The sequence below is a fragment of the Numida meleagris genome, chromosome 1 (assembly GCF_002078875.1).
Source record: "Numida meleagris isolate 19003 breed g44 Domestic line chromosome 1, NumMel1.0, whole genome shotgun sequence".
Lineage (NCBI taxonomy): Eukaryota > Metazoa > Chordata > Aves > Galliformes > Numididae > Numida > Numida meleagris.
This window is the reverse complement of record NC_034409.1, coordinates 104,997,091-105,023,537: the sequence shown is the minus strand read 5'-3', so window position 1 is coordinate 105,023,537 and position 26,447 is coordinate 104,997,091. Positions and strand designations below refer to the sequence as shown.

Below are 26,447 nucleotides of genomic sequence, written 5' to 3'. Positions count from 1 at the left end.
GGCTGGGCGTTGTTCCTCAAGCGGCTTCCGGGTTGGGAGGAGTGAGAATCCGTGTTAGAGGGGGCGCTGAGGCTGCAAGCGGTCGTTGCCTGCCGGGTGCATGCGCGGTGGCGTCGTCCTCCTCGCGGTAGCCGAGTTATGGCAGGCGTGCTTGAGTTAGCCGCCTATCAGCTGGTTGGGCAGCTCGAGCTGCCTGGTCTCTTGTCCTTGCTCGTAGCATAGCTCTGCGAGAGCCCTCCGACCGCTTCGTATCGTTTTTTTTGTTTCTTCCCTGAGTTTGAGGGAAGGAACAGTAGGTATGGTGGAGAACTCTCCAGCCCCGTTGCCAGAAAGGGCAATATATGGATTTGCCCTGTTTTTGGGATCTTGGTTTGGCTTTAGTAAGTATACTGGGTTCTGAAAACTGTTGCTTTGCTTGTGAGACAAATGTAATTCTGACAAGACCATCTCAAGAGAGTGATGCTAGCTTTCAACTGCTCACCGTAAGGAGGTACGGGGGAGGAATGAGCATTAGTTGCCAGGCCTGTGGGTTGATATGTTACCTTCTGTGATTCTAACGTGTTTTGTATTTCTTTTACAATTTTATGCTGTGTTTCGTAGTATCATAAATACAAATTGTTTAGAAACTCCTCGGCAGTCTAGTTTTAATAACTTCTATATCTGAATTGCATATATTGCTACTGCTTAGTAACCATTGTGGAGAGGAGTGGGAATCATAGAATTGTTTGAGGTGGAAGGGACCTTTAAAGGCCATCTGGTCCAACTCCCCTGCACTGAACAAGGACACCTACAGCTCCATCAGGTGCTCAGAGCCCCGTCCAGCCTGACCTTGAGTGTCTCCAGGGATGGGGCATCCACCACCTGTCTGGGCAACCTGTGCTACTGCCTCACCACTCTTACTGTAAAAAACTTCTTCCATATATCCAATCTAAATCTCCTCTCTTTTAGTGTGAAACCATTTCCCCTTGTCCTATTGCAATGGTCCCTGCTAAAGAACCTGTCCCCATCTTTCTTACAACGCCCCTTCAGAAACTGAAATGCCACTCTCAAGTCTCCCAGAGCCTTCTCCAGGCTGAACAGCCTCAGCTCTCAGCCTGTCCTTCTGAGGAATGTGAAAACCTTCCTCGCCTAAATACTGGAAAAAATTAATAAGTCGGCTTGGTTAACAGTGATCAGGGTTACACCAGCATTTTGCTGCTGTTGTGACAGCTGCCTTAGCATTTCACTGGGGGTATCTTACATGCTAGAGATGCAGGTCTTCTCGAAGTCTTTCTCACCTTTAGGAGATAAGTAGGAAGGGAAGTAAGCTGGCTTCCATTCTTCCCACAAGAAGCTGCTGCCATTCCGTAGCTTCTGTCACTGTTTACCTGCTAACCTATTCCCATCAAGTTTTGCTAGACTTTACACTGGATTTATTGGCAGGAGGTAAAATCTCTCAGCATTTGTTTTTGTTGATGTGAAATTGGTTTTTAGCTTACAAAGAGTCAGAAAGTATTTCCAGTATTTTTTTTTCTGAACAATTCTCATGTCCAAGTGCTGCAACTGTCAACTTCTCTTTCAATCAAATGACCCACTGTTACAGTCATTTTCTGCTTTGTCTCCATACAGAATCATTTAGCATCCTTTTACTGATGTTTTCTTGCGCTGCAGTTCAAAGCAAGTGTAAAGATACTCTGTGCATATATGGAATAAAAAACTAAATTGTTGCTGTATTTGTATGGTTTTCCCATGTGACTGATACCACAAAGGACTTCAAAATCTGAAAGCAAGCGATACTGAATTTGAAAAAAGTAAAATCAGAATTATGCTACTCCATAGAATGTATTTGCGGGACCTGTGTTGAAGTTGTTGTTGAGAGTGAACCCCAGTTTAGCACCATGCAGTCTCTCGCTTACCCATGCATTGGCAGTGGGAAGAGGAAAGGAAAAGTAAAAGCAAACAAAACTTTCAGATTTAAAAGAAAAAAAAAAAAGTAGAGGAATCACAGCACCAAGCTTGCCAAAATTCAAGAAGCATTTGGACACTACTCTTAGAAATTGATGATACTTGAGGGTCCTTTTCAACTCGGGATATTCTGTGATTTTACAAAATGTTAAAGCAAATACAAAAGTGTTATTGTATAAGTGGCTACAAAATGTTGTCCCCATACTGGACAAGGTTTTTCTGAGATGTATTCTACCCGATTTTGGTGGAGCTATTTTTGATTAAATTGTGGTAAAGCAAAGTATTCTCAGTATGTCCCAGTATGAGAGTATTGCTCTAAAAACTTAAGAAGGAGGTCTAAAATGGTATCATTTGAACTGTTGCAATTCTTTAAATTCTTCTGTGCAGTGCTATATCTTATCTGGGCATATGTTCCTGAGACTTGGCTCTTCTCATTGGGACTAACATACTGGCCTCAAAAGTAAGTTCAACCTTAATTTTAAGTTCAGCCTCAAACTCTTAAGCCGGGATACGTGTAATGATTTCCAGATAAGAAATTGTGAAACTGTTTTTAAAATATGTGTTTTTTCCTGATTCTAAAGGACTGTAATCTTTGTGAAACATTCTTTTATGTGGATAAGCATTTAAGATGAAAATTTTTCATTGTGTCTTGGGAGGGATGGTAGTATTTTGATGTTTTATGAAAAATTTGAATTTTTGTTTTCAGAGAGTTTGTAAAATAACATACAGTAGCCTTTAGACTGTAAATATTAAAACTAAAAACCTTCTGTAAATTTATCTATTTGATGCTTTATACCGAACTAGTTACAGTGATTCTGCAGTCAGATATCTTCGTGGCAGAAACTGTGATCCGTACCCTGATGTGCTGTTTCTTTGCTCATTGGCAAAGTTTGTATTAGATAAAATAGCCACTACATTGAAACTGTTACATTGTTAGACATTTATTATTGTGTAATATATATATAAACTTTAAAATCTTTTTCCTCAGGTACTGGGCAGTTGCTTTGCCAGCATATTTGTTAGTTGCTGTAGGAATTGGTTATGTATTACTATTTGGTATTAACATGATGAGTACAGCTCCACTTAACTCCACGCATACTATTACAGGTAATCTTTTTTGTGTGGGATTTTTTTTTTTTTTTAAGATTTTGATACTTAACTAATAATTTTTGTGAATATGATAGGTAGACATAATATAAATCAAATCTTAAGCTTTCAAATATTTTAATATAGAAAAGAAGTTCTTGGAAATACTTAAGGACCGGAGTGAAAAGATCCCACAAGCCTGACTTTTACCTCTTTGTTATCTGATGTCAGTGGTTTCCAGCTGGAAAAGTGTACAATGTTAGTAAAGCAGACAATATTAGAGAAACAGGTCTTAGGCATGTACCCAGGCATGTACATACCTCTCGTGCCAACCCAAGAGTTTGCATGGCAGATGGGATGTGGGACTTTCTATGTTTGGAAAGCAACTACTTTTGTCTTTGTTTTCTCCTGAGGGAAATGTTCAGTGATTTTGTTCAATGTGCACCTGTGAACATGTTTATGACGTTATAGGAGGGGGAGCTGTATGGTGATGGGAGCAAAAAGCTAAGATAAAGGAAGGGTAGCCAGCATCTCTCAGCAGAAATCCTAAAATAAAGTGCTCATGCTACAGATTGAGCTCCTCACTGCAGAGTTTGTTTACTCTTTTTATCTGTGGATAGTTATGATTTGATGTCATACAACATCTTAAACAAAGTGCAGTCCCTGATGGAGATTCCAGCAGGAGGGCAGAGTTGATTTCTTCAGGGCCTCTGTTAATGTGTGTTGATGTGAAGTGTTTCTGTTTTACTATCCTCTTATACCTCAGCAAGATGGGGTTTTCAGTATCATTTAGTAGCTGAATTTATACAGTATTGCATTATACAACATTTATTGAAAGGGGGAAAAAAATCTTTTAATATGTGGAATGTCTTAATTGTTTCCTGTAGATAACTATGCTAAAAAGCAGCAACAGAAGAAATTTCAAGAAGAAGCAATTCCGTCACTGAGGGATATTCCCATCAGCGAAGTAAACAGAATGTTTTTCCTTCCTGAAAAAGGAATCTGCAATAGCAGATAGTAGTTATTAAGATCTGTCTGAATAAAGGATTATGAGGAGCATAACATAACCTCTCGTTGCTGAAAGAAACCTCCTTTTCATGGTATAATAGACATTTTTCTTTTGAGTTTCTAACTAGATTTTTGTACATATGTTTCATTGATGCGGCTTGGTAACCTGCATTAATATGAGAATTATGGCACATTAATTCATTTAACCATTCTGTTGATTTTAAATTTGCATTATATTAGCTGTAAGTTACTACTTACAATTTCCCTCTCAGAGTAAAATAATGTTTGGACTTGGCTTAATTCTGTTTGTTGTTGAGTTCGAGGAATGAAAATGTGTTTTGTTTGCCAAATGCTTGAGGCTTTTTTTATATAAGTTAAATTGAAGTGTTTACATTGTAAATGGACAGTTCTCATTTGTAGATATTAATAAATTGTAATTATTTTTAGCTTAAAGTTGCAGTTTTCCTGTGGTTCAATAATATTTGTTCTGAGTTGAGGTATATAGTGTTTGGTGTTTCTTTACAGAATTTTTTACTCAACAAATTATAGAATCATAGAATCATTTAAGTTGGAGAAGACCTCTAAGGTTATCAAATCCAACAGTTAACCTAGCACTATCGAGTGTACCACTACATCTGCACATCTTTTAAATACCTCCACGGGTGGTGATTCAGCTCACTTCCCTGGGCAGCCTGTTCCGTGCTTCAAAACCCTTTATGTGAGGAAATTTTTCCTAATATCGAACTTAAACCTTTGCTAATGCAACTTAAGGCCATTTCCTTTTGTGCTGTTGCTTGTTGCCTGGGAATAGAGACTGACCTCTGCCTTGCTACAAGCTCTGTTGGGGTAGTTGCAGAGATTAATGAGATCTCCCCCGAGCTTCCTTTTCTCTAGGCTAAATAACCCCGTTTCCCTCAGCCATTCCTTGTGAGGCTTGTGTTCTAGTCCTTATACCAGCTTTGTTGCCCTTCTCTGGATGCACTCCAGCAACTCAACATCTTTCTTGTAGTGAAGAGCCCAAAACTGAACACAGTATTCAAGGTACGGCTTGTACGGTTTGTACAGGGGTACAAATACTTCCCTAGTCCTGCTGGCCTTACTTTTTCTGATACAAGCCAGGTTGCCATTGGCCTTCTTGGCCACCTGGACATGCTGCTGGCTATGTTCAACTGGCTGTTGACCAGCACATCCAGTCCTTTTCCACCAAGTAATTTTCCAGCCATTGTTGCATTCTATGGGGGTGTTGCGACCCAAGTGCAGGACTCTGTACTTAGCCTTACTGAACCTCATACAGTTGGTCTCAGCCCATCGGTCCTGTCTATCCAGATTCCTCTGCAGATCCTTCCTACCCTCAAGCAGGTCAACGCTCCCACCTAACTTGGTGTGATCTGCATACTTACTGAGGGTGCAGTCAATCTCCTTGTCCAGGTCACTGAACAAGGTGTTAAAGAGAACTGGCCCCAACACTGAGCCCTGAGGGTCACCATCTGTGGCCAGCCTCCAGCTGAATTTAACTCCATTCACCACAACTCTTTGGGCCTGGCCACCCATCTGATTTTTTACCCAGCAAAACATATAGCTGTCCCCTCCATGAGCAGCCAGTTTCTCCAGGAGAATGCTGTGAGAGACAATGTCAAAAACTTTACTGAAGTCTGGGTAGACAACATTACCAGAAATAAGGGAAGCTCTTTGTAAGGGTTTTCGGAAACAAGTCTTGACATGTTTTTGTTTGTTTGTTTGTTTTTACCATATTGAAATCTAGGTTCAAGGAACGCATAAGTCTGCTTTGTTATAGTCTGGATTATAGCACAAAGCACCATAACTTATGGCAATAGTTTGGATATTATAGAGGTAAATTTTCTTTCTTGTATATGTTACTGAGCACAGAAACTATTTTTATTTGCTTTCTTTCAAGAGTCAGAAACCTAGTTACAAATTTTTAATGCGTTTATCCTAAGTAGTCAAGGTCATTTGGTTTGGTTATAAAGATCAGTGATTAGAACCTCATTATTGTTTGACAGATCTATAGAACAACTTCCAAGCAGCAAAGAATTTAATTTTAAAATGCCCATATTTCAATAAAAGAGAGTAAGGAATTTTTGAAAAGGTATGTTTAAAGAAATATATTCTAGTTCTTTTAGATATCAGCCAAAACAGACATCACTTCCTGTGAGAAGTTTTAAGATCTGATAACAGTCAATTAGTTTGGTATGAATGTGAAATTGACAGTTTCTTGGTCTACTAGTAACTAAGTGTTTAGTAATTTGCTACTCTTTCCACTTTCAGTTGAAGAAAAAAGAAAGTATTGTGGGTGTGAAAAAAATATCTTCTTAATTAAGGAAGAAAATGCATCTTGACTTTTCGCTCTGAAATACTAGATTTTAGATATAAAGTTGTTTGGAAGCATTCCATAAGAATGACTATTTGTACCTCATCTTCGTGACTGTGAATTAGTAAAACATTTGTTTGCTTGACAGTTGTAGGCTTCTCGGTGTTGCTTTGTTTTTCACCTTGCTCTCAGTTACTATTATTTCCCCAACCCGATTTTTGCCCTTCAGTTAATTTACATGCCAAAGCAGCCATCTATAAGGTGAATTCAGGGTTTTATGATCAACATACATGAAGATGTGTTTACTCTTCTGTCAATTCTCTATTCATCTTGTAGACACTGCAGTATTGACTGTAATCTTTTTTTCCTATGGAATTTCTATGTTCCTATTGCTTCTTGAGAAAGCAATTTCATTTTTAATTCTAAATTGACAACTAGTGAAGGCTACATTTCTGTTATCATTTAATGTAAGGATTAATTTAGTCCCCTGCTAAGGATACTTAAATCCCTTCAGGATAAAGAAAAGCTACTGGAAAATGCCCCCAAGCCCTGAAGGCACACAAATTAAAGGACTGTAAACCTTGGACAAAGATTGTATCAATGATGAATCTGCCATTTCATTTAACTGCTGACCTCACAATTATGGGAAAACTAACAGAGTCACCTAAGTGTGTAGGCAAACTGGGGCCATTTGTTTAAGTAAAACTTGCAGGCATGAAACTCAATCTTTGCTTTTCTGTCATTCCTGGGTAGTGGTGCTTCAAAGGCACTGTAGTGACCTTTTCTTCAACTTACGAATCATAATTGACACTTCAGAAATTGCCTCTATGATCAAAATAAAACTAGGTAACACAGTGTATGTATAGGATAATAAATGTATTTTGCTGAGAGATATGTCTGTTTTGATTGGGATTCATCATTTCATAGTCTGCCTATGGCTGCAATTAAGTGAAAGATACAACTCTATCAGCAAAAAGAAGAGAGATTTCATCTTTTGTAAATAGCATACTTTAGCTACAGTTATTTAGGGGGACTTTTATAGATTTTGCCTCACATGTTGGTGTTCAAGGAAAATCTGAAATGATTGAAATGCGTTGCTAATAGTGCCTTTCTTTACAAAACATACATCTTTAAAGTCTTTAAAGACTTTGGATATCAGGTATCCATTCTTCTCAGACTGACGCAAAACCTAAATAAATAAAAGCAAAAACTAAACTTGCCCCCTCTTTCACCCTTATGACTTTTGATGGCATCTTTTTCTAGCACAACAAGTAGTAATGTTTAAAGTCAGATCAATTGCTCTATCCTTCCTGGGGAAAAAAAAAAAAAAAGATTAAATGAGCTGTGCTTTTTAATGCAACTTCTAATTTTTTTCTACATTTTTAATTGTGTTGGGGACCAATGGGAATTTACACATCTTGGTACAACCTTCATTTAATAAGACAGGTTCCCCTCAGATGGTATCAGAGCATACGTATATGTAAATATGTAATAAAAAATCACAAAGGTCTACTGTTTCAAACAAAAAGATTGAAAGCCAAAGAAAATAATAGAGCTGTGGTTGCCAAATTTGTGTAATGATGATAAAGATTGTCTCTCTCCTTTCCATCTTAGCTGTGGAGGGAAGGGTAGTAACAACACAGATGGTGTTTATGATATTAACTTTGAAAAAGAAAAGTTGGGAATAGCTTTCCTTTTTAATCGTTTCCATGACTTTATCTTGGATTTTGGTCTTTTATTGCATTGCACTGTACTGAATACTGTACGCTTGGAAGCGTCAGTGCACATACTTAATCTATGCATATGAAGTGGTAGAGCTTAATTCTCTGTGTAGCCACAGCTGGTTTTTTTTTTTTACACATTTCATTAATAAAAGTATTTTTTACTTTTTCCACACCTGAGTCAGCAAGGAGATGTAATAGAAGAGGAAAATGGTCATGTGGAGCAAAACATATGAAAAGACAGCACAGTTTTGTTTTTTTTTATTGTTCCTACAGAGAGAATGCCTGAAATAAGAAAAGGAAACAAAAAGAAACATCCCATCTCAAATTTTACTTCACAAATAGAGGCAAGTAGACAAAGAAAGACGGTGGGGGTGAGGTAATACTAATAGGTTTTGTCATTCTGTATAGTAGGCCTTAAGATGCAGTAAGTTAAATGACGCAAACGTTATGAAGTGATCATAACCGTAGAACAAACCATCCTGTGACAAAACTTAAATGTGAGGTTGGAGGTAAAAGTAAGGTAACCTAAACAGAATTTGAGTTTTTTTCCTATTCTCTGGTTCTCCTTTCTGGCCCTGGAAAGTGTAACAAACCAGCATCTTGGCTGTACCTGTATCAATTCAGTTTTGTAAGAGTGGCAAGAAGCTTTGAGATGTTTGCCCTCATACAGAGCATTGTTTCTTTAGTACTTCAAATCCATGCAGAAGCTCCCACCTACAGATATTATGAGAGGCTCAGCAATGAAGTCAAAAATTCCTTTGGAATACTTAAAGAAAATATTTGAAAGGATTTTTTTTTAACCAGGCAGTTTCTATGGGCTTCACTTTCTTTTATGGATGTAAATGATAAAGTATTTAAGTATTTCTGATTCACAAAGAAAAGAGTTAATAAATAATTTCTAAGTAAACATATTTTGTTCCATAATGTACCTTTTACTTTGGTACTTGAGTCTGAGTGGCTAAAATACTTAATGCAATGTCCTGGTCGCTGATGTACTGTTACATTTCCTGTCAAATGTAAAATAACTAATTTGAATGGAAGTTTTTTTTTTCTGTCTCTCCCTCTATTCATGAAATGAACTGCAGTCTGAGGAGGAAGATTTGGAAACATTTAATCTTCTTGTTCTGACAGTTTCCTTCCAGAAAGGTTGTTGAAGTAGATTTTGTTTGTATGCTGCACTGTTGATGCCTCAACTTAATTATGAACCTAGAAGCAGCTGATAGAGTAATCCAGTTTAGAAATCATGATTGTGTGGAGCGTAATTAAATGTTAGGTGTTCCAGTGCTTTGAACAGATTTTGTCTCTGGAGCTCTTAAAAACGGCCATTGTGAAGATTACCTTGTTTCAACTGTGGCAATTTAGTGCTGTTGATGATGTTATTCTCTCAGTATAAACGTAGTTTAGGAAAAAAAAAAAAAAAAGAAAATTGCCCCCGTGATAATTTGGATTAAAACAAAAATTATTATTGTGTAAAAAAAATAACAAAATATTACATCATGTAATGGATATTCTTCCCTTAGACATATGTATTGTTCATGAGTTTGTCTTAAAAGAGCTTGGAAATAGGATTCAAGACTGTTTTGTAAATAACTTTTTTTTTACTTTTCACACGAACACAGACAGTAGAAATAAAATCATAGACCTTGTCTAAATACTTCTCCAGCATTCAACTTCCAGCTTTCGTAATTTTAAACAAACAGCGGAAATCAAAAGGTAGCATTTGCTGGAAACATTACAGTTATGGAACTGCTAACGGAAGTTCTGTGAAACAAAGATCCAGAGCCAACAAATTAATCTGTAAGATGGTACATTGCTAGCCTTGCCTTTGAAGTAGTGTGTTCATGATTAAGTCGTTATTTGGGGATGCTTTGTTATCTTTTTCCTGGAACTGATGGATGATTCTAAGGTCACTGAAAACTTCACAAGGTCAAACTGCAGATGAGGTAACAAACTAGAACTGAAAACAGAAAGTTAACTGCAGTTGAGCAGCAGGGATGCTATAATTGGTTCACTTTTAGTCCTTACTTAGTTGTTAACAAACGGGTGAGGGATCAGAATGCACATTTTATTTAAGTGTGCAAATAAGTTTATGTTGGCATCGTAACATGAATAGATTGTCAGTTATCTGACACACACAAAAAAATAAATTGCTGGCTTGGTGGGAAAAAGAATAATATAATTTTGTCTTCCGCTAATAACTGTAGCTATATATTACCAGTAATGAAAATAGTATAGCAGTATTACCTGAATTTGAAAATGGAATTTGATGATAAAGGGGAAAGCAAATGGGATGTAGTCAGAGTGGTACTGACTGAGAAACTGAATCAGTGTCTGCTGATGCAATGCTGCCAGACCTCTGCATATATGTAAGGTGATTTATTTTCGTATTTCCAACTACCTACGGATATCTGTTATCCAGTTGTTTTTTTCTAACAGCAAGGTTTATTCTACACTCCTAATGAACACATTTCAGGGCAGACAAATTGCGTAGGGGAAAGTAACAGGAGGCATGGCCTTGCAGAAAGTTAAGGATTAGCAAGGAAGAACCTGCAGAATGTTTTTGCTGGTTTGTTATTTTGTATCATGGGTCCTTACATGGTGAAATCGTCTGTGTAATGCAAGTAGCTCTTCAGTGTAATGTGTTTGTTAGGAGGCACTACTCAGCGTGGAGATGTGGGATAACTACCAAGCTACTGAACCATTTTCACAAGGGAGGCAGGTAGAACACTCAGCGCATCTCTCTAGATTCCAGTAGCCTTCAGTGGAGTTCTGAGCACTTTAGCAATATGAGTTTGGTTTGTGTGAGAGAAAAATAACAGTGTGGATGCACACAGAGTTGTGTTAAAAGGTGAGAAGTGCTGTTCAGGACTCAGCAAGTGAGAGCAGAACGTCAGATGTTCTGACTGAAGCCAACTGAGAATAAGAGCTTCTGGCGAGGAAGAAGTTGAGCCTTAATGAAGAATAATTTGACCAGTGTTGGAAGCACGTCATTATAACTGACCTGTTAAGTGATCTTGGATGTTCTGCTTAAATGTGCTACGAACCAGATAATGTTGAAACTGGAGCATATATAATCTTATGATCTCTAGTGAAAGAAATGAAAGATCTCTGAAGTGTCTATATGGTTGTATTTGTTGGGAAGGGAATATATGGAGATGATGAACGAGTGAAGTGTCAAAAAGCTGAATTTTCTTTTGTCATATTGGGATTTACAAATTAATCTAGTTCTTTTAATTATGTTACAGGATGCTGTCTCCTTGTGTACATTTAATTAATAGATCCACTTTCTAGTATGTAAATGGAGTTTCTGAAAAAATAAAAGATCTTCCATTCTAATGCGACGGCTCATTTGGAATCTTACTTTGCTAGACTTACAATTTATAATACTCTAACTTTGACAGTATATTGTACTAAGAGGAATATCTAACACGCTTGTAACCACCTGACCTTATCTACGCCACCAAGAGTAGTATGGGTCAAGAGCCTTGGGTGCTGCCTTTGCCTTTTCTCTGGAGAAAATATGACAGTTTTAGTTAGAGATAACTCAAGCATAATTCTGAAACATGTTGTGACCAAACACCTTATCCTTGCGCCATGTAAAAAAATGCTGGCATAGCAACACAAGTACTGGCAGACTCCCTGAGCTCATACTATTTATGCAAACAAAAGCTTAAACAGAACAGATTATATCAAGCTTTTATTTTTTTTCCTAATGGATTAAATGTGTAGGGACAGATATATTGACATTGTTAATTACAGTAAAGATGCTTGTGAAAATTAGTAATTTAGGTCTTTCTGAATATCAGTGCAAAAGAAATATCAGAATGGTAAGATACACGCCAGATAGGAATCAACAGTAAGTCAGATGTATTAAGATCATAGACTCAAGCACGCTAACCTGTAGAAATAAGATTTGAATGTTGTAATAAATAAGACCAAAACAACAATAGTACATAACTCATGTTTTAATGTGCCATTAAATTACATCATAGTGTTTAAGTGACTTTTCTGACTGACAGAAAGGCACTCCTCTGATTAGAGGGGGAAAATCTGAGAATAACAGAAGACATCACAAGACTGTCATTTAAAACTTGTTTTGACTGGAAGTTGAAATGGATTAGGTTAATCTCTCATACAGTGTTCATGTCAGAATAAATATGTTCCACAGAAATAATATGCAATGTTCTTTGCATTTGAAATCATTTCTTAGTTAAATTCTTAAAAACATTGTGGTTCAAAGCCTTTGGTTTATTCTGGGGCTCTGTATTACATTATTTTGCCCCATAAATAGTCCTATTTCCGTGCTGCGTGTAAAAGAAAGTGAGTAACTAAATGCAGCGTTCCTCAAGTTTCCTAATTCAACTGTTGTTCAAACCAACACAATTAAAAACATTATAATCTTTTAGTTAAGTTTCATGGTTTTATTTCAAAGTCTTTTGAAACACAAAAGGATTTCCTCTGTTTCCAGTTGCATCGACTCATTCTTCTTGGTTAGATAGCTATAAATAGTCTTCATATGAGCTTTGATGTGCTTCTTTTTTCAGTCAGATGTTTGTCCATACATTCTTGACAGTTCCTTTTTAATTTCTTTATAACTATGTATTTGGAAAGGCTGGCAATTGTTAATTATTAGGCTGAACTGGATTCTTCTTCATCTTCTTCAGAGTCAGTGTCATCGTTGTAGAAGTGAATTGTGGCTTGTACTGGAAAGTTAGCCAGAACCTTCTCTCCAATGTTGTTAAGAAACTTCTGGCATTTGGATTTGGGCAAATAAAGTCTGATGAGAAAGCATATTTAAAAAGAAAAATTAAAACCATGAGACACTTTCCCAGCTAACCTAGCTTGGCTATTAAAATTATTATTTTTTTCTTTCTCTGAAGGCAGAAAAATCCTGGGACTCCTTGTCTTTTAAAATAAAAGTTGCTGACTAAAACATACTATTAACTTTAATTACCTCAGTTACTTTGGGGATATTTTGTATTGCAAGTATCTGAGGTCCCTCCCTGATAAAGTGTTGACAGGGCAGTGATGTGCGCTTGAGATTTTTTGTTTTGTTTTATATTTAGCACAGTACATGGAAGTGTTCTATGTAACTGCAAGAAGGTTGAAAAAAGTTTTGTGATTCTGGAATTAAGATTAAGACGCCATATTAAGATTGGGGTGGGTTGCCTCTTGCACACAAGTTGTTCTTAGTTTTTTTAGTGTTGAGGTGGAAGAGATTTATTTCAAAATTACTGTATTACAAAAATGATTTTAATTGAAATCTTGAATGTGTATTAATTTACATTTCAGGTTTTTACCTGTTTTCCCACTAAAGCAAAATTTTATTTGGTCTTTTTACATATGTTCATGAGTTTTGCATGCATATGTGTGCACATCTAGTTCTTTGTTCCACTTACGCCAGTTTTCAATTAATTTAAAATTTGCTTGTAAAGTAGAGGGTTATTCCATTAATTTTCCTCTTGTAAGTAAAAGTCCACATCAGGGGTTTCTATATCATTAAGCCATACAGAATTTAAATGGTAGTGGAAAGTATTATAATTCCTCTAAGACAAGGAAATAGCGAAGAAGATGTACCTAGAGTTCAATTTTTATTAAAGAGCAAATTTCAGCAGACTTAAAACAGATATCTATAATAAGTCACGCTGCATTAGTATCTGTTCATATTCATTATTTGGACTTTGTAGATTTGGAATAACATTAGTCAATGCAAATATAAATTAGATTAAGTGGGATGTTTTTAAGGTGACTCTTTTCTTATTTTCATTACTGGAGTATTGTTTCAGGTTCTGTTCAGCCGGGGCATCTTTCCTTGTGGGGGAATAAATACCTATGGAGTTTGGTGAGTAGTTAAAATGCACTATTACAAAGAGACACTCCAGAGACAAAGTAATACTTCTCTCTAGAAGAAATATTTTCTTTCAGGCTGTTAATTTCCCTGGATTTAACTCACCTCACTGGATGTTGAAACCCCAGGGCTCCTTTCGCTCTAAAATTTGTTAGCTGACCATCCGGTTGTGCCTGTAAAGAGACATGCTATTATACAGAATAGGCTAAAAATGCTTCACTCTTCTCTTCTACAAGCATCTGTAAAATTATATGGTTATGTTCCTTTGTTTGGTGTTCTGAGTTTTTTTATTCCAACTAAACATACTTCAGGTATTATTTGTGCCCACAGGCTGCCTATAGTTTTGCATTTAACAAAGCCTTTCCGTTTATATGTTTTATGAACCGTGAACCATAAAGCTATGAAGTATAGTACATTCTGTTTAAGAATCTCTGTAGAGACTGGTGATATAGTAAAGCCACCAAATAGAAGATCAGTGATTGAAAGAAGAGGATTTTCAGTCAGTTTAAGAGACTGGGGGGTTTAAGGTATTATAAAATACACCTTTATCTATACTAATGAGCAGATTGGAGATGTAATGTTCAAGTCAGCAAGCTTAGCTGTAATCAGAGATCCCATGAGCACATTAAGAGTCTGAACAGCTAAATCATGAGACAACTGGCATCTGTATTTCTATTCAGTGATTTAAAAAGCATGCATTTTTGATAGAACAAACTGGGTAGCAAAAATCAATTTTAAATTTCAATACAAAATTTGGCCAATACTAATTTTTTTCAAATGAAGGTCACAATAATCATAAAAACCTGCAAATGTTAACACCTCTTGTGAGAGTAGCACTGCTCTCATCCTTAGCAAATTTACAGGTGCCTCTGGGAAGGATGCTCTTACACAGGCTTTCCCTAAGGTGCCTGCCAGGAGCATGGCTCTCCAACAGATCTGTGCAGCTACAGCCTCCATCTTCAGAAGGCAAAAAATACGTGATAGGAAAGGCATTACATGTATTAGAATGTGTTAGAAATTGTGAACCTTTAAAGGTTTACACTAAGGAAAGCTGATGTCCTAACCTGCTGAGCCCTTGGGAAAAAGTTGAAGATGTAGATGTGGATCTGATGCTGCAAAACCTCACACAAGTCCTAAAAACTAAGCACTGGAGCACCATTTCAATACATTTTTTTTTAAAGTTTGCAGTGTTGGGACCTATTTTGAATGTGCTTATATCTCTCTTTAGTTTTATCCTCTTGTCTAACAAGTCTTCCCAAATGAATAAGTAAAACTAGTTATTAATTGGTGGGCCTTTCAGAGTAGGAATTTGCCAGTAAGAACTTTTACATTGATTTTTCTGTTGATTTTCTAGTTGCTTTAGCTATAGCAACATCCCTCTCAAAAATCAACCAATACAATTGTTCACTTAAAGGTATTTTTAAAATTTTACCTCAGAATCATTTTCACCCAAAGTCTTTTCTCCCGTATACAAAATATCACATATGGATTAAGTGTGGAAATTTCAAACTGAGAATATTCTTATTTTTGTAAAGAAATAAAAACTCATGTTGAAATATGAGTTGTCTTAGTAAGCAGTGTTTCCTGCAGCTTTTACGAGCTGATGATGATTCTATATCTGATACAAAATTAGAGATACTCTTACACATTGCCATGTATGGAGCATCATAATTGGAAACATTTGTCAGTGCTGAAGGAAATACTTTGAAATTGAAAATGGAAATGAATAGAAGACCAAGCCACATTTTCTGTGTTCAAATAGCTTTCGTTTCTGCACCTGTTTTCGATAAGGATTATTTTCTCCAGAATTTAATCTCACCATTTGTTGATTCTCTGCCATTTCACCATCCCTGGCTGTGGGCATCCAGGGCCTCCATAACACAGGGCTGCTGAAAGATTAAGATAGAACAGCGCTCCCACAGTTAATTGTCTGTGGTAATATGCATAGAATATCCATAAAACAGAAGTTCTTTTGTTAGTTTCTGCAAGCATCTTTTGAAAAACAAAAAAAAAAAAAAAAAAAAAAAACCCCACAATTTTTTTCTCAGCACATTTTGGTCACAAAATCATAGAATATCCCAAGTTGCAAAAGATTCATTTTGATTTGGTAAGTCTGATTTCTATGGCAATATTGGTCTGTCTTCTGTCTATGATCTGATTAAACAACCTAGACAATCATTTGTACATTTATAGCTAAGGTATCATTTCCTTTTAAGATTTCACAGCCCAAAGGGACTGCACTGAACTCCAAATGATGATGTAATTAATACTGAAGTATTTTCTATTTATGTAGTACTGCTGTAAAATGAAAAGTAACTCTCCCTCTTTGGCACTATGTCTAATTAAAGGTCACATATGATCACTGAGTGCCTGATCATTTAATGATTAGAGAACATTAAAGTAACATGGGATATTGGATCTAATTAGCATTTTTTTGATAGGGGAAATTGAAGTTATTTCAGATGGAAAAGCTAAATAATTTTTTTAAAAAACAGTTATTGAAAGCTTATTGTTCATTTGCTTTTGTTTACAAGTAAATTCCGAAACACTTGACTGAAAATAATAAAATATCAGAAAAAAAAATCAGTTCCAAATTAAAAGTTTTCAGAAAGTTATTTTGCCTCTTATTTCTGGAGATTAAAATTGGTTTTCATTTTCTGCTCAATACTAGAATTATTACATTCAAATGGTACTTACAGTCTGAGCTTCTTAGCCATCTTTAAAGTGACCGTGTTCTTATTGGTGGAATCCATTTACTGCTAACTCTATGATATAGCTGGCAGTCTTATTTTAAAGGGGATAGCGATGCTTAGAGACAGCTACAATCTCTCTCCTTCGACTGGATTTCTGTTTTAAGGGGGTCCTGTTTTTTCAATATTTCTGCTGGAGTTTTGAAAGGAAAGCTGGTGAAAAAAGTTTTCTTCCTGCCTCTGTCTTACCTCTCTGGCTGCTCTCTCGGATTGAGTGAGCGTTGCTGGGCATCTCTGAAGCACTGACAGATGTGATCCACTGTAGCCTGGAGCAAGAAATCTACAGCTGCACCCTCCATGGTTTTTGATGATCTAAAGCCTGCTGTTTCTGCGGCAGGCTGGCTGCTTGTCTTGGCCTCTCAGCCCCTCCTTTATCTTAACTCCTAAAGCATACTTACCTAAAACAAACATGGCCTCAGGTAAAAGGAAAGAAACATCCTTAATGAGTTTTCTTTTGACTCCTCCAAATAGTTCAAAGACATGGTTCTCATATGGTCAGACTCCTGGTGAGAGCAATTATAGAGAAACAGACTATTTATTAAACTTCAATTAGCAAATCACATTGAATTATCTGTCCATTATCTTTCTGTTGCCAATTTACAAAATCCATATTTGGTGTTTATGAAGTAAACGATGTAAATACTCCTTGTATGTCTTGGGAAAATTCATCAGAATCCAGTCTTTAAAAAGCGTAACGGAGACTTGAAAAGAGAATTTTAAATACAAAGTAAATTTTACAGCGAATGAAATCTTTCCCATCTTCTAACTTTAAAACACAAAAAGATACCAAAAATCAGTGATGGTGAGAGGAAAGGCCTAATCCCTGCCTCAAGACTCTGGGACTCTCTGGGACTCTCCTTTAATTTGATTGCTATTTGATGGAAGGAGAAGAAATCTTATGCCAAGAAAAAATACTTCATCTATCAAAGAATAAGGGTTATTAAAGAATGCCATTTCTTTGAGACATGTTTTATTTCACAATATTCAATATGCTTTAAACCTACAAAGACTGAACACAAACTGCCTTAGTCCAAGCTTTCTTCCCAATGTTTTCATTTGTATTGAGCATTACTAGTTACCTATTATATTTTACAAGAGCAATTTATTACTTGAGAGGTAACATTATCTGTTTTCATTGTTAAGGTTCATTGCAACAGTTCACTTTGTTTCCTTTATTTCTCAATTACTGCAGAGATACAGGGGGATTGTAAGAACCTTTTGCTGAATTATCTTTCCTCTGGTGCTGCTTACACATTGACATCAAAAAGAATAGATTGAGCTCCCAAATGTAATTGCTTTATGCTTTGAACTTTCTTCCCAGAGAGAGAAAAATGATTTTGTTTACTGAACATGGAATATCCATTGATTATTTGGTATGAATTAGGCCCCTTCTAGCTGACTGAGATGAAGAAGCCATCAAAATGGTCGTTTTGTGAGGACACTGAAAATTCTTTGTGGGAGTGAGGTTCTTCTTCCACAAGCCTTCATGGCTCTTTCTCAAGTTCTGATACAGCTGAATGTAGCACATGTCCAATCAACAAGAAAGAGCAAGACTCACAAAGGAAGACCACTGAGTAGGCTTTCCTGAAAGACACAGTTTTTCCCCTGAAATGGTTCTGTATTGGAAGGCATAATATAACTTTGCACATGGGATTTTTGCTTAAAATTAAATATCCTTTCTCCAGCAGGGAGGAAATTACTCACAATATAGTGAGTAATATTCAAATAACGTATGTTAAATAGCAGCATGGTTACTAAGAAAAAATGGCAAACTTTATAAGTAACCTAAATTATAATCAAATATCTTGCTGAATTACTGTCTTAAATATACATATATAATTACATCAGCTTTGTTTTGTTTACATCTAATTGAACTTGATAGTTAAAAAGGAAGTGTTCATTACACAACTGATGTCTATAGTCCCTATCTTGCAATCAGATCCATATGTGAGGAATTGATTTAAAGCTCTGGACAGAACTTGCCAACATGCATATTAGTGCAGAATCGAAGCCTGAGCTACTAAAATATAGCTTGCTGAAAGATATAAAATTACATCAAATAATTCTGTTGATAAAGCCCTGCAAGACCAAATCTACTACAAAATTACAGAAAATATTCTTTTCTTAATGAAACTGTAATGTAATCTAATGTAACTATGGGTAACATTGTAGAAAAATGTAAATTAATATTTTGCTGGAGACTTGGGGGTCCTGATGGACAAAAAGCTGGACATGGGCCAGCAGTGTGAGCTTGCAGCCCAGAAAGCCAATAGTATCCTGGGCTGCACCAAAAGAGAAGCGACCAGCAGGGAGAGAGAGGGATTGTCTCCCTCTGCTCTGCCCTTGTGAGGTTCTGTCTGAGGTACTGCATCCAGGCCTGGGGCCCCCAGCATAAGAAAGATGTGGAGCTGTTGGAGTGGGTCCAGAGGAGGGCCACGAAGATTATCAGAGGGCTGGAGCATCTCTCCAATGAAGACAGGGTGAGGGAGCTGGGCTCATTTATCTTGGAGAAGAGAAGGCTCTGGGGAGACCTCATTTTGGCCTTCCAGTACTTGAAGGGATCCTACAAGCAGGAGGGGGATGGACTTTTTACATGGTCAAATACTGATAAGGCAAGGGGGAATGGCTTTAAACTAAAAGAGGAGAGATTTAGGTTAGATGTTAGGAAGAAATTTTTCACTGAAAGGGCGGTGAGGCGCTTGCACAGGCTGCCCAGAGAAGCTGTGGTGCCCCATCCCTGGAGGCGCTCAAGGCCAGGTTGGATGGGGCCCTGGGCAGCCTGAGCTGGTGGGGGGCAGCCCTGCCCACAGCAGGGGTTGGGGCTGCTTGGGCTTTGAGGTCCCTTCCAACCCAAGCCCTATCACCTTCTAGAGTCCTTCTTCAGATTTCCCGTTGGCCCCCTAGGTACTGGAAGGAACAACTATGTTTTGAAATACCCTTAATTTCAATATGAGGAGCTGTATTTGGCAAAGGTCGAAAAACACTGATACTGTTACAAATGCTTATCTCTTTTTCCCAGAAGCAAGGATTATTTTTCACACTTCTAATACTACCTGAGAGTAACTTTGATGGATTTGATTCTGATTTAAAGGGAATTAAGGATAGTGTATCAAAAGAGAAATAGACAATAAGATAATTATTTTGTGTTTTTATCTTTGTGGGAAACTCATTTTACTCAGTTTTCTTATGAAAGCACTTATGCATCTGCAAGAGTAAATAATATGCAATATGAATTGGTACAGCTAGGAGACAGGATAACTCTACAGCATTTACAGATTTAAATATTAGCTAGTGTTAAACAACATAACGTTGACATTTGGAGCCATTAATAACATACAAAGCTCTCAAAAATGAATTCGAAGTCATTCACAAAGCACATCAGAGCTAGTTTCATAATACTCATTTTAAAGTAAAAACAAACAAACAAAAAAAAAGAGGCTCCTTAACATTTATGTTCTATGGCAGAACTGGCTTCCTGTTCTGAGTCATATGGGAGCCTCCTCAAGAGCCTAGAGGGACTTAACCCCTCTAGACTGAAGCTGGTCTTTCTGTTCCATTTGCAAAGGGATATTCTCCCAATCTGCAGGCAGAAATTCAAAATTTAGCTTATTCCCTTTATTCAGAGTTTTTTCTTTGTAAACAGTTCCATGCTTCTGTGTGTCTGTCCTCTGCATCTTGCAACATCTTTCTGTAAACTGTTCTCTATGACAAAAATGCAAGTGATCCGGTAAGTCTGAGAGCTAATATTACCCACAGCTCCTTTTCAAGGCTTCCTTCCACCCTCCTTTATTGTGAAATTGATTGACATGTTTATTTTAGGATACCTATTTTAGTAAATTTCCTAGTGTCTACATGGCCTTGATTTCATAACAATACAAAAACATTTCCCAATATAAAATACTTAACACTTTAAACAGAGTTTGTCACGATTAAGTCTAAGCTACACTACGATTGAAATCTGAATACTGACAGCAACTTTATGGCTTCAAATTATTGTAACTGAGAATGTTCCAACATTTCACTGTCTTAAAATGGTGACTGTTTGCCTATATATTGTTCTGCTTTGGATGCCCTTGCATCATGAGATTTTGACTCAGTTTTCTCATGTACTCATAAACTTTTCCTGAGCAAAGGAACCCAAACAAATAGAGAAATAAATAAAACTTTAGTTGACTGCATTCAATGCTGTCATTGAATACAGCAGGATTAAACAAAGTATGTTGATCGTCATGCAAAGGTTATATAAACAGACGTGTTTTGCAGTGCGCTCTGAAGGTCAGCAATGCATGTGCTATTGAACTATTACAGAGAAAGTGAATTCCAAGGTTGAGAGCTTTCTTTTGAGGCTGTGTACACTTGGCTTGTCTTCTTTCTTTTAGTGTGCCTGTGTAAGTATTTTGACTTCCTCTGTAAGATAAAGCCACATAAAGAAACAGTGTATAATGGAAAATTAGGACTACTAGAGACTTTGTTCCTCTCTCTATAGAATATATGTATGGGACATAGTAGCAGTGCCACCACACTGATAATTCTTGGGCTTGAGATGAAGGGAGGGAACTGTTTAAATTGTTTGACTGTCCAGCTGAAACTGTTAACTGTTTCAGTCATGCGCTGTGGAAATCAAAATTATGTCAGAGATTTCTGTCATTTTGGATAAGCTTCCACTGTGGGTGCAGATTTAAAAAGAAGAAAAATGTCGTAGTACTAGTGGTGTTTTTTGATTTTTTTTTTTTCCCCCATGCTAAAATGCACATGGCCAGTGTGCTCCTTGTTTATCTAAAATGCCGCTGTGATGTTGATAGCGACCCTTTTAGGACACTGTGATTTTAGAATACCTATTTTAGTAAATTTCTGAGGGCATACCAGCCCTTGAGTTTAGAATAATAAAAAACAATGTAGCTTCATGTCCTGTTCAGGAAATGTTTATTGCATATCATCCAGCTGAAACTACTTCATGTTGGTGTCATTATTTCTTCTAGCTTTTTTGTATTTTCTTCTCTTTTCTCCCTCTCTTTTCACTCACTCACTGAATACCCACTGGGATCAGGGTGATCAGAGAGTCATAGAAGCATAGAATATCCTGAGCTGGAAGGGACACATAAGGACAAATGAGTCCTACTCTTGGCTCCAAACAGCACCAACCAAAAATCAGCTCTTATGTCTCAGTGTAGTCCAGACACTTCTTGAACCCTGGCAAGTGCTATGGCCACTGTCCTGGACAGCCTTTTCCATGCCCACTGCCTTCTGGTGCAGACCCTTTCCCTAACCCCCAGCTGCCCCTTCTCTGACGCAGCTCCATGCCGTTCCCTCGGGCCCTGTCACTGTCACCAGAGAGCAGAGCTCAGCGCTGCCCCTCCGCTCCCTGTGAGGAGCTGCAGCCGCCATGAGGCCTCCCCTCGGCTCCTCTGCTCTGGGCTGGACACACTGAGAGGCCTCAGTCACTCCTCATACATTTTTCGCTCTAGACCCTTCTCCATCTTCGTAGCCCTCCTTTGGACAGTTTCTAATAGTTTGATGTCCTTTTTGTACTGTGCTGCCCCAAACAGGACACAGTACTCAAGGTGAGGCTGCAGAGAGCAGCATAGGAGCAGGACAGTCGCTTCCCTCAACCATCTAGCAATGCCATGCTTGATGCACCCCAGGGTACAGCTGGCTTTCCTAGCTGCCAGGGCACACTGTTGACTCATATTCAACAGTGTATGTGCTGTATGATACATGTGCTCTTTGCACAGAGCTCAGTGCTGTGACCACACTAGACTTTTCATATAAGATGTAAGACTTTCTCAATAACTTTCATGGCTGTGCCAGAGGGGTAGCGGATACCTTGTGTAAGCTGCCTTGGCTTCTGGTCTAGTGGCAAGCTGTGTCTGTAGCACACATGACACATTGTATAATTTTGTTCCCCACCACACTCTTAATCAGTTCAATGACAGTTAATCAGCTTCAATGCCCCTTGAAGTAGTGATTTCATGTTTCTCATTTGATGGTTCAGTTGAATCAAATGAAAACAAACATGTCATCTTGTTGCTGCTGTACCCTCTGCTGGCAGTCCTGTTGCACAGGTGGGACCTGAGGTCCATCGCTCCACCTGCGGTGTTTCTGACTGGGAGATACTGCTCCCAAAAGGTGCAGCAGGCACTGAAATAAGCTCAGGTGGCAATGTGAAGTCATTTGAGAAAGATGAGAATCATTCCCCACTTCTGTGTGGGATGAAATTAATAAATACATATGCTGGTCTGCTGGGTGCACTTTTGTATAATCCATCCCATGCAGCTGGCAGGATAAGAAACAAATTTGTATAGCAGAAACATGAGCCTAGTCCTCCAAATTGCATCCTCATCGCAGATAGGAACATGAGACATGTAGGGCTGCACAGCAGAGCTCATAACCCACAATGCTACACTGCAAGTAGAATCACAGAATGAGCCGTTTGGGTTGGAAGAGACTTCAAAGATAATCATTTATTTTTTTTCATTGATTTTTTTTTTCCGTGCCACATTGTTTCAAGCACAATCTCGCACCTTCTGCGGCACCAAACACTACTTCCACCCAACAGCACGCCCTCGCACCGCGCGGGACTCCTCAGACAGCCGCGAGGACAGACCGCTACAGCCGCACGCACCTCCCCCGCCGCCGGCAACCAATCAGAGCGGCAACGGCTCGCCCAGCCCGTTCGCCCCTTTCTCTCCAGCGAATGCGGCGCGGGAGGGGAGGAGGGCGGTCAGCGGGCGGGGTCTGAGGCGGGGCGGGAGGCGGCGCGGAGGCTCCGCTCGGCCGTTGCCAGCCGCTAGGGGCGGGGGGGGGCGGGGAGACGCCCGCCATGCTGATCACGCTCTGCTACCTCTACCTATGGGCGCGCTGGGGGCCTTGTTCGGCCGCGCTCATCCGTCGCACTGTGCGCCGCCTCCACCGCTCCCGCTGCTCCTTCATCTTCTGTTGCTCCGCCGGCCCTGCGCCGCCTCCGGCTCATCCGCCGCATCCGCCGCGCAGGTCGGCGCCGCTTGAGGAGCGCGTCTGCCTCAGGATAGGAAACAAAGTCTTCTTCACGGACGAGACGCAGGTATATACGGGAGCGGGCGGGGCGGGGAGGGGGAGGCGTGGGCAGCGGCCCCCCCTGTTACCGTGGCGACGGAGGCCGTGGCCCCGAGGGAGGGGGTGGGTGTCTGCGCCCCGGGCTGTGCCGGGCTGTCCTCGCCCGTCAGTGGTCGGTTAGCCTCGGGCAGGGAAACTATCCTCACCAATACGGCTTTTGTTTTGGAGAACTGCATGCTTCTCTGGGTACAAAACGTTACCTCGGTTGAGGGAAACGTGATGCGAAAAACAAGATCTGCGAAAATCGCGTTTGTACGGAGGGACAGCGAGAGGGGAGGGTGGTGGAAGGGAAGCGCGCAGCACCTGGAGAAGTTCCACGTAGTTTCAGTTTTACTTTATGACATGCTAAGCTTGCTGCCAGCCTTGAAGGTTTAGCGATGGAACTCCTCGGGCACCCCTCCTCCCGACGATCACCTGATTTATTTGAATTAAGACTGGGCTTATCTGAATTTGTAACTAGATGCCAGAGTAACGCTGAGGGCAGACGTCGTCTTGATCTCCTGTTTTTGCCGATTTTCAGATTTGTACGTGTGCTTGTGGAAGTTACTTCAGTTTTTATGCGTTTTGCATAAATGTGTGTTAGTGAGATGTGTTTATGAAATATGTGGTTGGCTAAGGCTTTTCCAGAAGCAGGAAAGCTTTTCAGACATACGGTCTGATTTTTGGGTGGCCCTGTGTGGAGCCCAGAGTTGGACTCCATGATCCTGGTGGCTTCATTCCAACTCGAGATATTCTGTGAAGTTAAGTGGTCAGAAAGGCTGGTTTCAGTGCAAGTGCAAGTAAGGGTGTGAATGGAATGGATTCAAAAGTAGTCTCTTGCTATCTAGCGATCAGATTGTTTCATACTTAGAAGAGACTGTGACAGAATCTCTCACAGGGCAGTTAAGCAGTTGTTAACTCGTATGAAGTCCTTGAAAACAAAATCAGTTTACCTGTCTTCATAAAAGTTCTGTGTAAATAGCCTTGGATTATTGTTCTAAAAATCATATTTCTACCAGTCTGTGCTTTCATTGCTCCACTTCTGCTCATTTCTGAAATAGCTTCTCCCCAGTCCTTGCATTCGAAGCACATTTCTTTTTGTCTGCTATCCTATTCATGCAGACTGACTTTATAAGCTTGTCAGTTTATTTGTGTTTGTGTGAGTTAGGAAACTCTCAAGGAAACCGTATCTTGGCTTGATGTTTGACGTAAAGCCAATGCTCTTATTCACAATGTATTTGTCTCTTAAAAATATGCATTGGAAGTTACAAGCTGCATTTGCCAGAGTCCCTGTGCAAAAGGCCTGCCACCCTACACCCTGTTCCTGTGACACACGAGGGCTCTGACCTAACTGTATTACAGATTGAGGCAGCATTGCTGTGGAATGCTGCATCATCCATTGAACACCGGAGGAAAAAAAAGGATAACTGTCATGCTTTTTGCTTCTAGAAAGCTAGCTGAGCTATATTGGTTTCTAAATAGCAACCTACCAAATTTCTTTTTTTTTTCCTCCATTAATCAAACTGAATCTTTAAGGTAATACAAAGGTTCATTAGTTTGGTTCATTTTCCTGTGGAAGGTAGCAGTATTTGTTCTTGCAGCTTCCATGCTCAGAAAAGCTGGTTGGATGGCAAGCTAGCCAGACTGTCCTCTTGAATTTTAGTTATGCAAGCAAGACTTAATACTGCAGTGTTTCTGTTTACGTGTGGAGTCATGTAGACATGTAGTATGTTCTATGGAAATTCTCTCATGCTTCTATGTAAAGTTACTGAAGGAATGCTAAGCATGTGTTTCTAGTGTAGTGGTACTAAAATAGCTATTTCTTCTAATGTTTTCCACTTTTAAAATATGGTGTGGGGGGGGGAAACTTCAATGCAGTATCTACACAAAATTGGATATAAGATGCTATGGGTAATTCTGAGGTTTTTAATTCAGTTCTTTTGTGTACTGATGCCAGCTACTGAGCTTTATTTGCTCCTTGATGAGGACAAGAAAGGGAACAATTTTTATAATTTAATGAAGAAGAGTACTTGCCCAGTGGTCTACTAAGTGGATAAGGGCAAACTTACCTTGAAAGATTTATTACTTTATGTTTAGAGTTACATACTGAGTTACTTATTTAGGTGCTAGTACATGAAGATTTAATACTTTGAAATAAAAGGAGAGGGTACTCTTTAAATCATTTTTTAGGATTAGGATTTTGTACTAATTTTTAGGAGGCTGTATGCATCCACAAAAATAAAACTATCTTTACCAAACTGGCTTTACAAAAAAAAGTCCTGGAACTATAAGTTAGCTATCCTAAATATTAGACCCATGTAATATGCAGTCCTCTGGTCATTTGTGGCTCACAGGCTGATGGATCTTTTGGCAGATGGATGTAGAGACAGTGTGTACTACTTAGCTGTGGGACTGTTTCCCGGAGAATTGTTACCTAATTGTAATGATTGCCATCTGATCGCTAGCCAGGTAGTGGCACCATGCTGACTGTCTCTGTGTGCTGTGTTGTGACTGCCTTGTCATTCTCTACAAAAGATTGAGCAGTGCTCTTCAGCCATCAGGAAACAGCATTGAGATGGAAGGAGGAGGCAGGGCAGGCTGCAGTGTGAGTGAGAGAGGAGGACTGGGTTGAATGAAAGATACTGCCAAAGGCAGAGTCCAGTGGCAAATGGCCTACAGAGGCCACA

General features: G+C 38.8%; 2 protein-coding genes across 7 annotated transcripts in view; both read left to right on the top strand.

The window, feature by feature from the left end:
- PIGP (phosphatidylinositol glycan anchor biosynthesis class P) lies at positions 22-11,427 on the top strand. Its single transcript, XM_021405452.1, has 5 exons — positions 22-380; positions 2,332-2,404; positions 2,933-3,051; positions 3,918-5,889; positions 8,365-11,427. The coding sequence occupies exons 1-4, from the start codon at positions 299-301 to the stop codon at positions 4,046-4,048; spliced, it is 405 nt and encodes a 134-aa protein (XP_021261127.1). The 5' UTR covers positions 22-298; the 3' UTR covers positions 4,049-5,889; positions 8,365-11,427.
- HLCS (holocarboxylase synthetase) overlaps positions 23,175-26,447 on the top strand; it is a 114,723-nt gene continuing 111,450 nt past the window's right edge. Inside the window, exon 1 of one of the 6 annotated variants that reach the window (XM_021405270.1) lies at positions 23,175-23,749. In XM_021405270.1, coding sequence (XP_021260945.1) covers positions 23,510-23,749 — 240 coding nt within the window. In that variant the 5' untranslated portion in view covers positions 23,175-23,509. The other 5 variants (XM_021405319.1, XM_021405310.1, XM_021405300.1 and 2 more) reach the window with 5 other exon arrangements.